This window comes from Plectropomus leopardus, chromosome 12, assembly GCF_008729295.1.
Source record: "Plectropomus leopardus isolate mb chromosome 12, YSFRI_Pleo_2.0, whole genome shotgun sequence".
Classification (NCBI taxonomy): Eukaryota; Metazoa; Chordata; class Actinopteri; order Perciformes; family Serranidae; genus Plectropomus; species Plectropomus leopardus.
The window spans coordinates 31,362,342-31,376,184 of NC_056474.1; the positions used below are offsets into that span (position 1 = coordinate 31,362,342).

General features: G+C 40.2%; 1 protein-coding gene across 1 annotated transcript in view; it reads right to left on the bottom strand.

Annotated features, from left to right (window-relative positions):
* Positions 1 to 2,773: 2,773 nt before the first annotated feature.
* The window catches only part of LOC121951344 (disks large-associated protein 1-like), a 152,256-nt gene continuing 141,186 nt past the window's right edge, over positions 2,774 to 13,843 (bottom strand). Inside the window, exons 10-15 of the mRNA XM_042497625.1 lie at positions 12,698 to 12,743; positions 10,627 to 10,908; positions 8,992 to 9,124; positions 8,299 to 8,390; positions 6,752 to 6,904; positions 2,774 to 3,400 (exon numbers count right to left, since the gene is read on the bottom strand). Coding sequence (XP_042353559.1) covers positions 3,176 to 3,400; positions 6,752 to 6,904; positions 8,299 to 8,390; positions 8,992 to 9,124; positions 10,627 to 10,908; positions 12,698 to 12,743 — 931 coding nt within the window. The 3' untranslated portion in view covers positions 2,774 to 3,175. The remainder of the gene's footprint in view (positions 3,401 to 6,751; positions 6,905 to 8,298; positions 8,391 to 8,991; positions 9,125 to 10,626; positions 10,909 to 12,697; positions 12,744 to 13,843) is intronic.

Sequence of the window (13,843 nt, forward strand, 5' to 3'; positions counted from 1 at the left end):
ACAAAAACTGTTAGGCTCTGCCATCACACCAGTGGCTGCAATCTTTCTCTAAAACTTAAGGTATATCCTGCAGGAATTGTCTGTTACTACTTGTAAACACCTTCGCCAGCAAAAGTGAAAGTAAAGGCCAACCCCAGATTGCCTCCACTTGACGTTTTACCAAAAGTCAAACTCTGTCCTGTACGATCTGACTAAAACTGTCCGGCTCTGCCATCACACCAGTGGCTGCAGTCTTTCTCTAACACTGAAGGTATACCCTGCAGGAATTGTCTGCTTGTAAACACCCTCGCCACCAAAAGTGAAAGTGAAAGCCAACTCCAGATTCCCTCCACCTGACGTTTTGCCCCACTAAAACACAATTTTTTTTCACACTGTGTCTGTGATTTTCAGAGCTTCCCCTTGGATGCGCGCTGCTCACAGTTTGGCATCTGGTTGTTACCTTTTTATAAAGTCCTGGCTGCAACTGCATGCTGTGCCCAGGTACAACCTGTACTCATTCCCTGGTCATCAAATACAGATACTTTATCATGTCCCCTCAACATCACATACAAATGCACAAGGCATCCTTTACAGTCTCTCCTTTGCTGTCACGGTTAGGTTTAAGCAGCTAAACTACTTAAAAACATCATATTTTCATATAATGCTCATACAATGCTCTGTTAAAACAGCACTGAATTTTACTTTAATAAGTTATACCTTCTGAAAAAAAACCAGCTTGACCAACTTAAGGTATGTTTTTCCACAATGTTTGATGGTTTAGCTGGTCCTACCAGCTTGTGATTTTTACTGTAGTTCAGCGATGTCAAACTCAAGGCTCGCGGGCCAAATCCGGCCTGCCCGTGAGATAATATCAAATGTTTATTGGAGTTGTCCCGCCAGTATATAGCGCATGCACCATTAATAGTACAAATCCCAGAATGCACTGCAAGTGCGTTGGCGCATCAATCAAGATTTGCAAGCGTCCCTTCCTCCTCTGTTGACATTCATTAGCAACCTCATGCTGTCAGTCACCTCGGGCAAATTTAAGCTAAACCTCCAAAGAAATGCCCAAACCAAAGGTGGACTTTATCTGTTTGGAAATATAAAGGACAGACCTGGTTAGATTTTCATTGTAGAAAATTCTATTTTATTCTATTTTTTTTTGGTTGTTTTGTTGTTGGCCTGTGAAAAAAAGTTATAATTGAAAATGAACTCGAAAGGCTTAAGACAGGGGCATGCAGATTTTTTAAATTTTATTTTATTTATTTAAATAGGAAACAAATGCCCTGATGTGTCTTTTATTTGAAATTTGATTTCTCTTGTGTTTATAATATTAATAAGGTTTGCTTGTTCCAGATTCAATGTTTAAGCAAAACGTAAGTTTGTTTCCATATGAAAAAGTTTATCATTGTATATCTGGAGAGAAGGGATAATATGCTTGATTGTAGTCAATTCTTCAATAAATATCGAGACTTTGTCCCAGTTTTAAATATGGTCCACTGTGTATTTGAGTTTGACACCTCTGCTCTAGGTGGTTTATCCACTGAAACCAAATCAATGTCCTTGAGTATGAAGAAATAACAGAGTCATGAGAGGAAAGCAAAGGATATACATCAGTAAGGCTTCTACCATGGAAAATGCATAAAGATTTTTTTTAACATGATGAAAACAATGACCTTGCAAATGACCATCAAACACCTCTTTGGCATGACCTGCTTGATAGGCTGCTCACAACAGCATGTCTGGCTGGTGGCCAATCCAACTAAACCATGAAAGACAAGCAAAAACTGGGTAAGGACCACCTAAGACCATCTTCGACCAGCTAAAACCAACTAAAACCAGCTACCAGCATAAGCTGTTTTTTTTTCAGCAGAGATGTATTCTTTAAAGGTGAAAGTCTTTGTTAGACTTTCTGACTCTATATACTACGTTGGATAGAATCCTGGTACAACTCATAGAGATGCCAAAAGGATGCCTTTGGCATCACATGTCATGACCTGAGAATGTGAACAGGCTGACAAAAAAAAGCCTGAACATCGCAAAATCATAACAAAAAAAGAAAATCCAGGCAGTGGGCAGAGTCTCTGCAGACAAGAATATCACCACACACTAAGAGTGGGTGATAACTGTGGGTGATGGGGGGGGGGTATCTCGATTAGCCAATCACGGGTGGGACAAACAGAATTGTCAAGCAGTGCAGTGGGACCATCCATCCATCCATCCATCCATCCATCCATCCCCAACAACACTTTCCAGCTCCTCCTGAGGGACAACGAGGCGTTTCCAGACCGGATTAGACACGTAATCCTTCCAGTGTGTTCTGAGTATGCCCCAGGGCCTACTATCACATGCCCAAAACACCTCTAACTGGAGGCGCACAGGAGGCATCCTAATCAGATGCCCAAATCGCCTCAACTGGCCACTTTCGACTTGAGAAGAGCAGCAGCTCTTCTCTGAGATCCCTCTGGATGTCTAAGCTCCTCGCCCTATATCTACAGCTGAGCACAGACACCCTATGGACAATACTCATTTTGGCTGCTTGTATCCGCAATCTCATTCTTTCGGTCACTACCCAAAGCTCATGACCATAGGTGAGGGCTGGGACGTAGATGGAACAGTAAATCAAAAGTTTTACCTCCCGACTCAGCTTGCTTTTCACCACCACAGTCCGGCGCAAAAAACCCAAACAACCTATCCATCTCACGCTCCAGTTTACCCTCTCACGAACAAGATTACATGCTACTTAAACTCCTTCATCTGGGACACTAAATCTCTCCCAGCCCGGAGGGGGCAATCCATGCTCTGAATCCAATTTGGGGATAGTAACTACAATGGCAACCACTGATAGATGAGATAGACGCTGCTATCAAGGGTGTTCTAAATCGACATGTCTTCTCAATATTACCCAACATCACAGTTTGTTTTACTTTGCACAGCTCTACTCTTGAAATCCCTGCAATACCAGGTTGTTGGCATAGCTATGAATAAGTGTGCACTTTAAATAACTTTACATTCAGGTGAATATGTTGGTCTCTAGTGACTGGATAGGGTAAATTGAGGCTTGATTTCTCTTTAAAAAATTTTGGTTACACCCCTGTACCTTGGTTTGGACAACCATACATTTTTGTGTTTGTGTTGTGTATATTGTGTTTGTATGTGTCCTGCATGTCAACCCTGTTTGTCCCTGGTAGTGTCCTCATAGCCTTGTCTGAGCCTCGGGGATGTAAATCTCGATGCTGTCAGCGCTCTCCGTAGCTGAGTTTTGCCGTACGGATGCGGCTCTCTTAGCGGCCATCAGACGCTTCCTGGCCTCCTGTCGTTGTTTCTCTGAGCTCTCCAGTGAGCGGTCTCTGGCCAGAGGGGGGTGGTGGTGTGGGCCCTTGGGTGGCCTTTTTGGCACTGGAGGTGGGAGCCGCCTCTCCTGGTGGTAGAGGACGGTAGGGAGGGAGGGACATTTCAGGAAAAACACAGACGTGTTTGTATTTGAGAGTGTGTGTGTGTGTGTGTGTGTGTGTACATATGTGATGCCCAATGGATCTGCCATCTGTTGTGCACCTTTAGTGACTTTTGGTTTAATGTATGCCTATGCACGAGTGTAGTAAAGAGGTAAGATGAATGAGACATTCTGTGTAATTCTTTTTTGATCATCCTCCACATTTTCAACATACTGTATAACACACTGCTTCAGTAATACTGCAGCTACTTTAAATGCTGTTATTTTGGAACTTATTCCTTACATGTGGTGATGTGGTGATTCATAATTTTATGTAAACTTTTCTTTGCTGTACAACAGTCTATCTGCATGGGGACATCTAATCTCATACCTACTGTACGAATGTGTGTTTGTGTATAACCTGACCTTATGTAGTCTGTGACTTTCATAGGCATGCAAGGCAGGTATTTGGGCATTACTATTGGTAAATATACTGCAATTCATTGCTTTGAAGAGTATCTTGTGTCAGGTTCTGTTTCTGCACCTATTTGATTTGTATTATTAACTGTATAACATGGAACCGGTTTCACCTCTGTGAAGATGACATAGTGTCCTATCTTTTTTTTATTTTCATGCTTTATAAATTGAGTCTTCAGCTATGAAAATAATGTATTCTGTTAAGTAATTGCTGAGATCTGGGAACATATTACATGGAAAAGCTGACATCTACAATAAATAGAGAGGATAAAATTTGAAGTAAGAAACTGGTCTGTCATCTCTGATGGATGTTTACAACAGACTGCTTGAATGATCACTTTATCACCCTTTTTTTCTGAAAAAGTTTGACTAACCTTGTTCTTAGATCTCAGCAATTAACTTGTTGTCATAAGTGATGAAAACACTGAGCCAAAACTATGATTATAAGACTAAGTCTGGGCTCAGTTTGAGATGAGCTTTGAGAATTGATGTGACCATCTACAGACCAGCCTGAACACTAATACTCAATTTCCATCGTCAAGTATGCTAATTTACGTTTTAAAGGATAGCTAAGGCACGACCCTTTCTACTCTCCCTGTGACTGGTTAGTATTTATTGCCTTTGTTGGTTGGTTAGGTTTGGTCAAGAGGAGGAAGATCGATTAGGGTTAGGGTAAAAACTTCCAGCTAAGGCAATCAGAAGCAGAGTAAGGCAGAGCTCGATGTCCTTGGAAATGCAAATTCGCATCCAGTACGGCACATGTTAGCTGTACAGGACTGGACTGCACTGGACTCATTTCTATCTTCTCATGAATCCTTTGTTATATTGTATTACTGCGTATGTTTCTCATTAGCATACTGATCTTTAATTAACATTTTAACATTTTTGGTTTTAATTTGATCTCATTTGAAGCTGCTGCATAAACAGTGTGCTGTAAGATGTATTTGTGGAGAAGGAATATTAGCCATACTCTCTTCTGTCCATCTATCTCGACGCTGGCAGCTACAACACACAACAAAAAAGCCACATATGGCGAGGCGACCGCGGGCGGCAGAGGGAAGGAAGGGCAGAAGGAAGCGTGGATAGATGGATGGAAAGACAGACATGATGGATCTACGGAGGCCCAGAGGTGTCAAGGCCTTGTGGTGTTGTTGGCATTGCAGTTATGCTGATTGATGCGTGGCTGTTTGCAAGCGCCTTCACTGTCAACACAAAAAAAGCACAAGAAAGAAAAAGACAACAATGAGAGCAAATGAGGAAGCCAGCAGAGTCAATATTCACAACGATGCAAAGCCACGACAGATACTGCTGAAAGAGAGCAACAGAGCAGGCGGGAGACATCTGAAAGAGATTTACAGATACACTTAGAGATATGCAGAAGGAAGAGTATCTGTATCACCACAGAGACCAAGTCAGACAAGCATGCACTCACTTTGCACCATGAGAGATAAGCTGAGTGATACGGCAAGCTAAAAACAAGGCTTTCTTTGCATTTGTTATGTTATGGTCATGTGTATAGTGTATAGACTGTTAAGTACCCAAGAAAAGTGTGAGTGAAGCTATGTGAATCAAAACTGTCTGGATTCAGTACCAAATCCCCATGTAAAGGTTGTGCCATGAGTTGACTATATGAATGACTATTGTCATCAATCATCAACATTGAAAATATAAATTCAAAAACAGGGGGAAGCAGAGATATGTCATAAAATCGCACCATTGCAGGTTTTGTGAAATACAACAAAAATAAGCTATAGTACCTAAATGAACTGTATAGTTTATATTTTTGGGCAATGACAATACGGCATCAGTCAGTGTATTCTCTCATTTCAAGCTGCATTTTGATTAGGTGGTTTTTGTCTTTTAGCAGCAGCCAAAGCAAACTGTCAGAACTTAGCCTGAACTTTGTGACACTTTGATGTCAGCTGTTTTTGGTCTCAAAGGCTCTAAATCTGAAGTAGATGAACGTCAAAAGATTTCACCACGATTCCCTCATTGTCATGAACTTTAGTCTAACATAGACATATCAGATGTTGTTGGTTTCATCTATCTGTATAATTGGTGGCTTTTGGTAATTCAGATAGATGTGTTTTTAAATTAATGTCCGGTCGGGTCTGGTCTGGTGTACAAGCTTAAACCAGTGAGGTGAAATGTAAAGTAGTTGAGCAGGCATTTGTCATAGTAGAGCATTTTGGCAATGTTAAAAAATAGACTAAATCAGCAACATGTGCCAACAGCATCACAATGGTAAGACTTTGAACTGCATTGGTAATAAGCAGTTACCATATATGACAATGTGATGAACATAACATTATGTTTGTTCATAAACTGTGACGGAGCCTCTAGTGTCTGGCCTTTGGTTTATTGTATTAAGCACTTTGTGAAAAAAAGTGCTATATAAATTAAGATTGATTGATTGATTGACTGATTGATTGATTACATTATTATTGGGTTTTTTGAGCTAGTGAGTGAAACAAATCTAGCATCCACTTCCAGCAGTATTTGTCTGGTGGTTGGTGCTAATTTCCAACCCTGCGAAACAGTTGATTTCTGTTGAGCCTACTGAATAATTACCTGGCTAACAAAATTTGTGTGTCCACTGGGTGTACCTGAATTGACTCCAAAGCACTAGAGTAGAAGTTAGGCGAAAAACAAGGCTGTTCAGTTTTTGACTAAATGAGATTTGGAAAAAGCAAAGCAGTAAAATATCCCTGTGGTAAACAAAAGTAATTTGTTGTCAAATGAGACATTTAATGACTCATATTCATAATAACCATGAAGTAAAAGAATATTAAACCTTCTACTCAGATGATGGTGTGATCCATGGCTAATCAGTCACATTAGAACTTGTTTGGGTGTGTGTACCTTTCTTTCAGGGGGATCCAGGGGTCTCCAGTTGTTGGCTCTGAGCTGGTGTAGCTCATCGAACTTTAGGCTTATATTCTCAATTGACAGCTGAAGCATATCCCAAAAACCAGCCAGGTCTGAGGCCACAGGACGAGGGTGGGCTTTGGGGTTCTAGGACAGCAGATAAGAGAGAAGGAGGAGAAAAACAGTATCAAAGCTGAAAGCCAGGGAAGAGGAAAATGGATAAAAATAATTTTACAAATTAGGTTGTCTTCATGTTTGTTTTTAGAAAATCACAAAATGTGTTGCAGAAAGGAAAAATATAAATAATTCCATTAATATGTTTCAATCCAGCATTAACATCGGGGGCTGGAAAATGAAGCCAAGGCAAATGTGCCAAAAACTGAAATTCCTCTATTGGCCACTTGAGGCTGGCTCCAAGAGCGAGTCAATGTTAAACCCGCATGTTAAAATGCCCAACTTTACAGAGGAAATAAACATGTTTACAGCCTGGCTGAAAAAAATAGTTTTGATCTCTGTGGCTAATTTCAACATTGATGACAACTGTGCGGGGAAGAATGTCTGAGATATTGGAGACAACATTTGAGACATTTGGAGTAAGTGTACAGATGTTACATTTTTTCTTCATGTACCCTGTTTTTTGATAGCCTTGCACCTACATGATATGCATATAACTGACTGACTGACTGACAATGCCATCTCAAGAGCCATGCTGTTAGCTAACCCAATCGCCTGAATAAATGTTGGCATTGCACATTTCTGCAAACCATCAATACGATTTACACATTATTATGTAACGGATGCATTGTAACTTTACATTTCAACAACTCTGTGGTTTATGTGTGGTTAGGTTTAGGGACAATTTTGATGGCACAATCTGGAAACGCAGTGATGTTTTGTTAAGAAACAGAAACAAAAAAAACCCACTACCAACAACACAAATTGAAAAACATCAACTGGTCACTAAAAAATACCCATGTTTGAAGCCTAAAAGGCCTTTAGAAACAGAGTTGACCTGCTAAAACCCAACTTGTTTTGCTGTTTTTTAGTCCTGAACAGAGGTCTGCAGCTTGGCAGATGTCTCACCTAGGTGCCATGCCATCAACCATATCTTTCTCCTCCATATGAGCTCATATACAAGATCACTTTAGAAATACTGATATGAAATGTAGAAAATTTTCAAATGTAACATATCCATGTTTTGCAGAATTATACAATGCAAACACTTTCTTTTGGCAACTCCAAAATGCTAACATGCCTGAAATATTTGTAACAATTATTTATTATTGTTTAGATTTAGTCTCTCATTTTTGGAGGCTAAAAACAGAATGTCATATAAAAAAGTATACAGCCATTTAGAAAAAAAAAGACAAAAGAAAACTTGGAGGACAAAGCTGTAAAGAAACCAATGGGCAAAGGACATCAAAAGTAAAACAAGAAATCCATAATGTGTTTGTTCAAGAGTCTATTACATAAAAACTGAAAGGTGTAATATTGGTTAAATGACTGACTACATGTTCTCAGTGTGAGTGTTTCAGACTCACCAGATTCTCTTCACACAGCTCCCTGAACTGCTGAAACTTCTGGGACATCAGTAGCTGAGCACTTCCTACAGCACTCCTCATCTTCCCGAGGACTGTGAGCATACACACAGGATTTAGAAAGAGACTAAACCACAGTACACCCATCTGCTCTCGAGAAAATGTACAACATGTTCTAAACACATTTTGTGCTTGGTGTATTTATCTTTTTATGACTCATAACAACACCATTGCTAAGCAAGTGACAAAAATACTGTTGTCACATTTAGCCATTTTTGTCCTTAAGGGCTTTTGTATGAGTCCACCTTTAGAGGTACTTAGGTACTTTATTTCAATGTGAATATACAGTCAGCTTTTATGTCCCAAAAAACATCCCCACTCCTGAAGTATGGTGGGAATATTAAGACCCATTTACATCTGATATGTTCTTAATCATGCACTTTGCTTTGTTCGTGTGAAATTCTGAATGGTTTTGCATAATCAGGCCTAAAATAAACACACACATTTGAATTAAAGTGTTCACAACATTGACATACACCCTGTGGTGAGACATTTCTCCGTATCAAGTGGTCAAAGCAAAAAAGTTTGGGAACCACATCTATGAGACTACTAGAGTTCAGGGGAAAATTAAATTATGTCTTTCCGAAGTAGGAACACACATACTACAGATGATGAATAACACAAACAAAGACATACTATCTTCAGGCAGGTCATTCTCCCGCTGGTCGAGCTCCATCTGTCGACACCAGCCATCCATGCGGTCAGTCTCAGCCTGCAGCAGCTTCAGAAACCAGCGTCCATCTCTGTGACACACTGACCGCTGCACCACCTGCCATTCAAAACATTCAGATGTTCACTAACATGCATCTGCAGAGGCGACTGGTAAATTCACTATCATGTACCAAAGCCAGCAATGATGAAAATTATAAAGCCTATACATGTCTAAAAGTTAATATTATGTTGCTTGTTATGAATTTACAATTTTACAAGAATGAAATTAACTTGATAAATTACCAGCTCATCCTTGGGTCCAAATGGACATTTCTGCTAAATTTGAAGAAATTCACTAAAAGTGCTGCTGAGATGGAAAAATGAAATGGATGTGTGGACACAGTCATCTTGATTAACATCCCTGGAAATACTGAAACATTTGGACCACCTGGGGCAGCTGGTCCCCTCTGCTAAGAAAACTGAGTCAGCTGCTGTCTAACGAGCTGGTGCAAATGCAAAGAAGCACACACTGCAGGAACAATTAATGAGCACAGAGAGCGGAATCTGTGTAAATAAATAAATAAATAAATAACAATATATATATATATATATATATATATATATATATAAATTTGTGTATTTCGCTTTTATTGCCAAAGGTTTTGGGCATGAGCATTGTTGTTTGCCCCTTATCGAGGCATTTGACATTGCAAATATGGGCCTATCCTCACATGGTGGCCTCACATAATAAACCTTTGCAACCTATCCAGCCACTGACTTTAAATTGTATAATGATAGGGGCTATCAAACAATTATTTTTTTAAATTGTGAGTAATACCAGAATTTTAATATGTAATTGCAATTAATTACATTTTTTTAATCTCAGTTATGAAGTCCGTACTGACAAGGTAAAGCAATTCTTACAAGACTTTCTTGATAAGAAATCAAAAGACAGCAAAAAGAAACGAAACTGAACAGTGTCATGGGAAATGATAGGGTTTGGGGTTGGTAAGGGGTAATCTTGGGTGTGCTGGGTGGGTACGTGGGTTTTGGTTTAGGGTAATGTTAATGTGTTTATGCATGTTTTGTACATATTTTTACGTGAGGACTCCAGAAAGAATAGTTGCTACCCTAGTAGAAACTATTGGGGATCCGATCTCGTAAATAGACAAATAAATACATTAACAAATAAGGGACCCCTATTTTTCCATTGCCAAAACCAATTCTGCCCCTTTACTAGCATGACATAGTCGTTACTACTGGATTCCTAATGTCTAGTTTCAGATGATACCAGTATCATCACTCTAGCTTCAAAACTCAACCTGGTACAGCCTCTTAAAGACAGGAATATCTGCTGGCAATTAACACGATTTAAAAATAAAAACAATAGCACGTTATAGAGGGAACTTAATCGCATCGCTATGAACACATATTAGGGTTGTCAGTGCTGACAAATTACCTATCACCCCTAGTCATTTCTTTCATTTTTAATATGAAAATATTCAGAAGTGCAACTTTAACAGCAGCTTAATATGATGGAAGCAGAAAAAAATGACTAATTGACTGGAATTACTTCCCTGGACCTGTTATTATAATGTCACTGAATCTGCTCCCACATACCTCCAGAATAGCAGAGCTGTTGAAGTTGACATCAAGTGAGTCATCTGTTACGCTGTCTATCCAGGGGTCTGGAGGGGGGAGGATGGACGGGTCAAAGCCCACATCATCATAGTCATCGGAGGCACAGGCGTGGTAGTGGTTCCCTGAGCCCTGAATGCTGACAGTAGAGGTGGCAGCATCGCGGGAGTATTGTCGAGAGATGGCACCAGATGACATGACTTCCATGTCAGTGTCTGGGGAGTCTAGAGGGGTGTCCAGCAGGTCCGGCATGTCCAGATCTGCCTGGATGAAATAATGAATGAATGTCAATAACTGACTGAATAAACAAACAGCTCCAAACCAAAATTAAAGGTGTGAAACCTTCCCTGGACCACAGTCTGAACAAAAGCACAGATCTTTCATCCAAAAAACAGAGGTGGTCTTGGTCGAGATCAAACTGACCATGGTTTGACTCATTTCTGGCATGAGGGCATGAAAACAATTTTTTGGGATGTTTTGGACTTTTTGACCAATTAGAGGAAGTTTTGGCAGGCTATTGTCAAGTAATAAGAGTTGTGAAGCACGCACTCCCAACTCTTATTACTTGACAAAGTTGTACCGTGTGTGTGTGTGTGTGTGTGACAGAGAGAGTGATGGTGGATGTGCTTAGAGCAGACAGCTGTTTGCAATTGGAGCTAAGGAGAAATTGGTAGTATAGTTGTAAAGTTTTTCAGTGGTAGTGAATGTACAGTGTAAGTTTAGTTTGTCCATGAACAATGCAACATATCAAAAAGAGCCATGGTAGCACACAGGGAGAGGAGAAGACCACTTTATAAAGCATGAGTTGTACAAATTCACAAAACCACTGACACTGTTACTATTATTTTGAAGAAGATGAGACAGAAAGTACTCAAGAGGATGAGAGAACCCGTCAACAAACCAGTTAATGAGTGTATGGGAGACGCAGCTCATATAGGTGATGACAACAGGACAATGGTATGTCATGTAGTGCACACATAAATACAATATAAAACAAAAACCAAGCGCATCAAATGTATGCAGTGTAGCAAAAATGCAAACCTTGGTTCAGACTTTAAAGTATGAAAGGCTCTAAGTGGGCCAGGTAGGACTTGATTGTGATGTTGTGTCTGCATAAGTACTGAGCATAATCATCACAACCTTGATTCACCTTGGTGCTCTGTTCCAGAAACTACTTTTCACTTTTACGCAGATGATGGTCTGCTGTGTGTGCCTGTAAAGGCAGATGATCATGATACTTTTTTTAAACCTTCTCCTTTGATTTACATGTTAGAGATTACTACAATGTTTGATTCAACTTCCTGAGCATTGCTAAAAGACAGATTCTTTTTTTTCCTGTCCAAAACTGATATGGAGACCCCTACGCAGGCTTTTGGTTTAATGAGACTAGATCACCGTGTTACTGTATTTGGGTCTGTTGGCTTCTGTCAACATCATTTGGAAAGGGTTTTATAAATCCAGCTATCCTTGTGTCCCTTTCAGATCATGTGTTTTTTAATGTTTTTATTCATATTTAAGTGGGTTTTTCAGGTAATATAATTTCAGACTGAGTCCAAATTTTACCACTCCTGCAGACCACAGCTACATGAACACAGTCTGAAAGCTTTACAAGGAAAATGTGCCCATCACTGGGCTCAGTAGAGTGCTGCTGCTTACAAAGAAAAGGTCATTCTTTGAGTATGTATCTACTATCAGGGACTCCAGTGAAATACCCTTATCCTTCAAACATTACAAATACATGAAAGGACTCATGCAATGGTTAACTTTAAAAAAAAAGAGGACACAAAAAATGCAGCAGTCATTAAACTGCACATCGATCTGGAAAGATATTTTTACATCAGACAGTGATCAGAGAGTGACACACTTCTGCCAAGGTTGCTCAGTCCCATAAACTGTTATTTATAGACAGAAAATATTATGAAATATGTGACTGGCTGTTCTGACTAAAGATCAAAATATAGATATTTTGTTAAGTAATGACCAGTGGACAGGCAGGAAAAAAATATCACTGCCATGGACGAGCAGAGTAATAACAGCTGTAATGGATGCTTACCTGTACAGCTGCTGTCACACTGTTGGAGCGCTGGAATCGACGATACCTGATCACAAGAGGGAGACAAACAGACAAGACTAAACACCAGGATTTTTCCATTTGTGCTCTGTTACCAGGCAACAGTTTCATGATTCAAGGATTTATTTGTCACATACTCATATTTCTCTTGAGAGGTTATGAAAAATAGGGGACACTGGTTTCTTGTCACAACTCGCAGTCCCTAAATGAACAGGTAAACTGGGGTGCCCTCCTGGGGCCAGCACTGGCAGGGGAGCTCATTGGCAAGTGTCTGGTGGGTGGACCCTGATGCCAGTCAGAAATAACTATCTGAAGTAGCCATGGACTTCACTTGTATAGCACTTTTCTAGTCTTCCAACCACTCAAAGAGCTCTCACGCTACATGTCACATTCACTTATTCACACATTAGTGGCTGAGGCTCGCAATGAAGTCACCTTGGTTAGTGCAGGAGGTGAAATTACATATAGTTGGGCTCAGCTCAGTGCAAAGCACTGAGTCTGGAATCAAACTCTAGAAGAGGGGCAAGACTCTTTCCTTTTCTAGAGTTGCCCAAGATTAGAGGCGCTAGGTGGATGTGGGGAAAATCTGACCACTGCTGACCACTCATATGTTGGAGTGCGTCCCAGAGAATGGGAGGGTTGCCTCTGTGCAATAATTCCCCAAGAGCAGGGCACTGACTGTTATTTGGACCCTTGAACTGAACAACAGTTCAAGACAATCCAGCCCTGGATCCTCTAGGTGAGATCCAAGATCAGACACTGGTGTTCCCAGAACACTTTGCAGGGATTATATGCACAATCTGGTTCGTCAGCAAGTTATCATTCCAATTCATCACATGGTCCCACTCTGTCAGTGACTTTCCATGTCTAAATATGATGTTTTAGGTATCCTTCTGCCTGTTTACACTGCGGGATGCAGGACCAATCATGTCAACAAATGCACATGGTGGGATGAAGCAGCACACGACTGTCACAAAGATTGGGATTAGGCAACAAAGATGGGTAGGTTTAGAAAAAAAAAGAGGTACATGGTAAGGTATAGAAAAAAAATCCATACATTTATTTTACAGGGGAAGTTAACTCCAGACTCCCACACGAAAGTCAGTTGTTTGTGGTATCCAACTACCT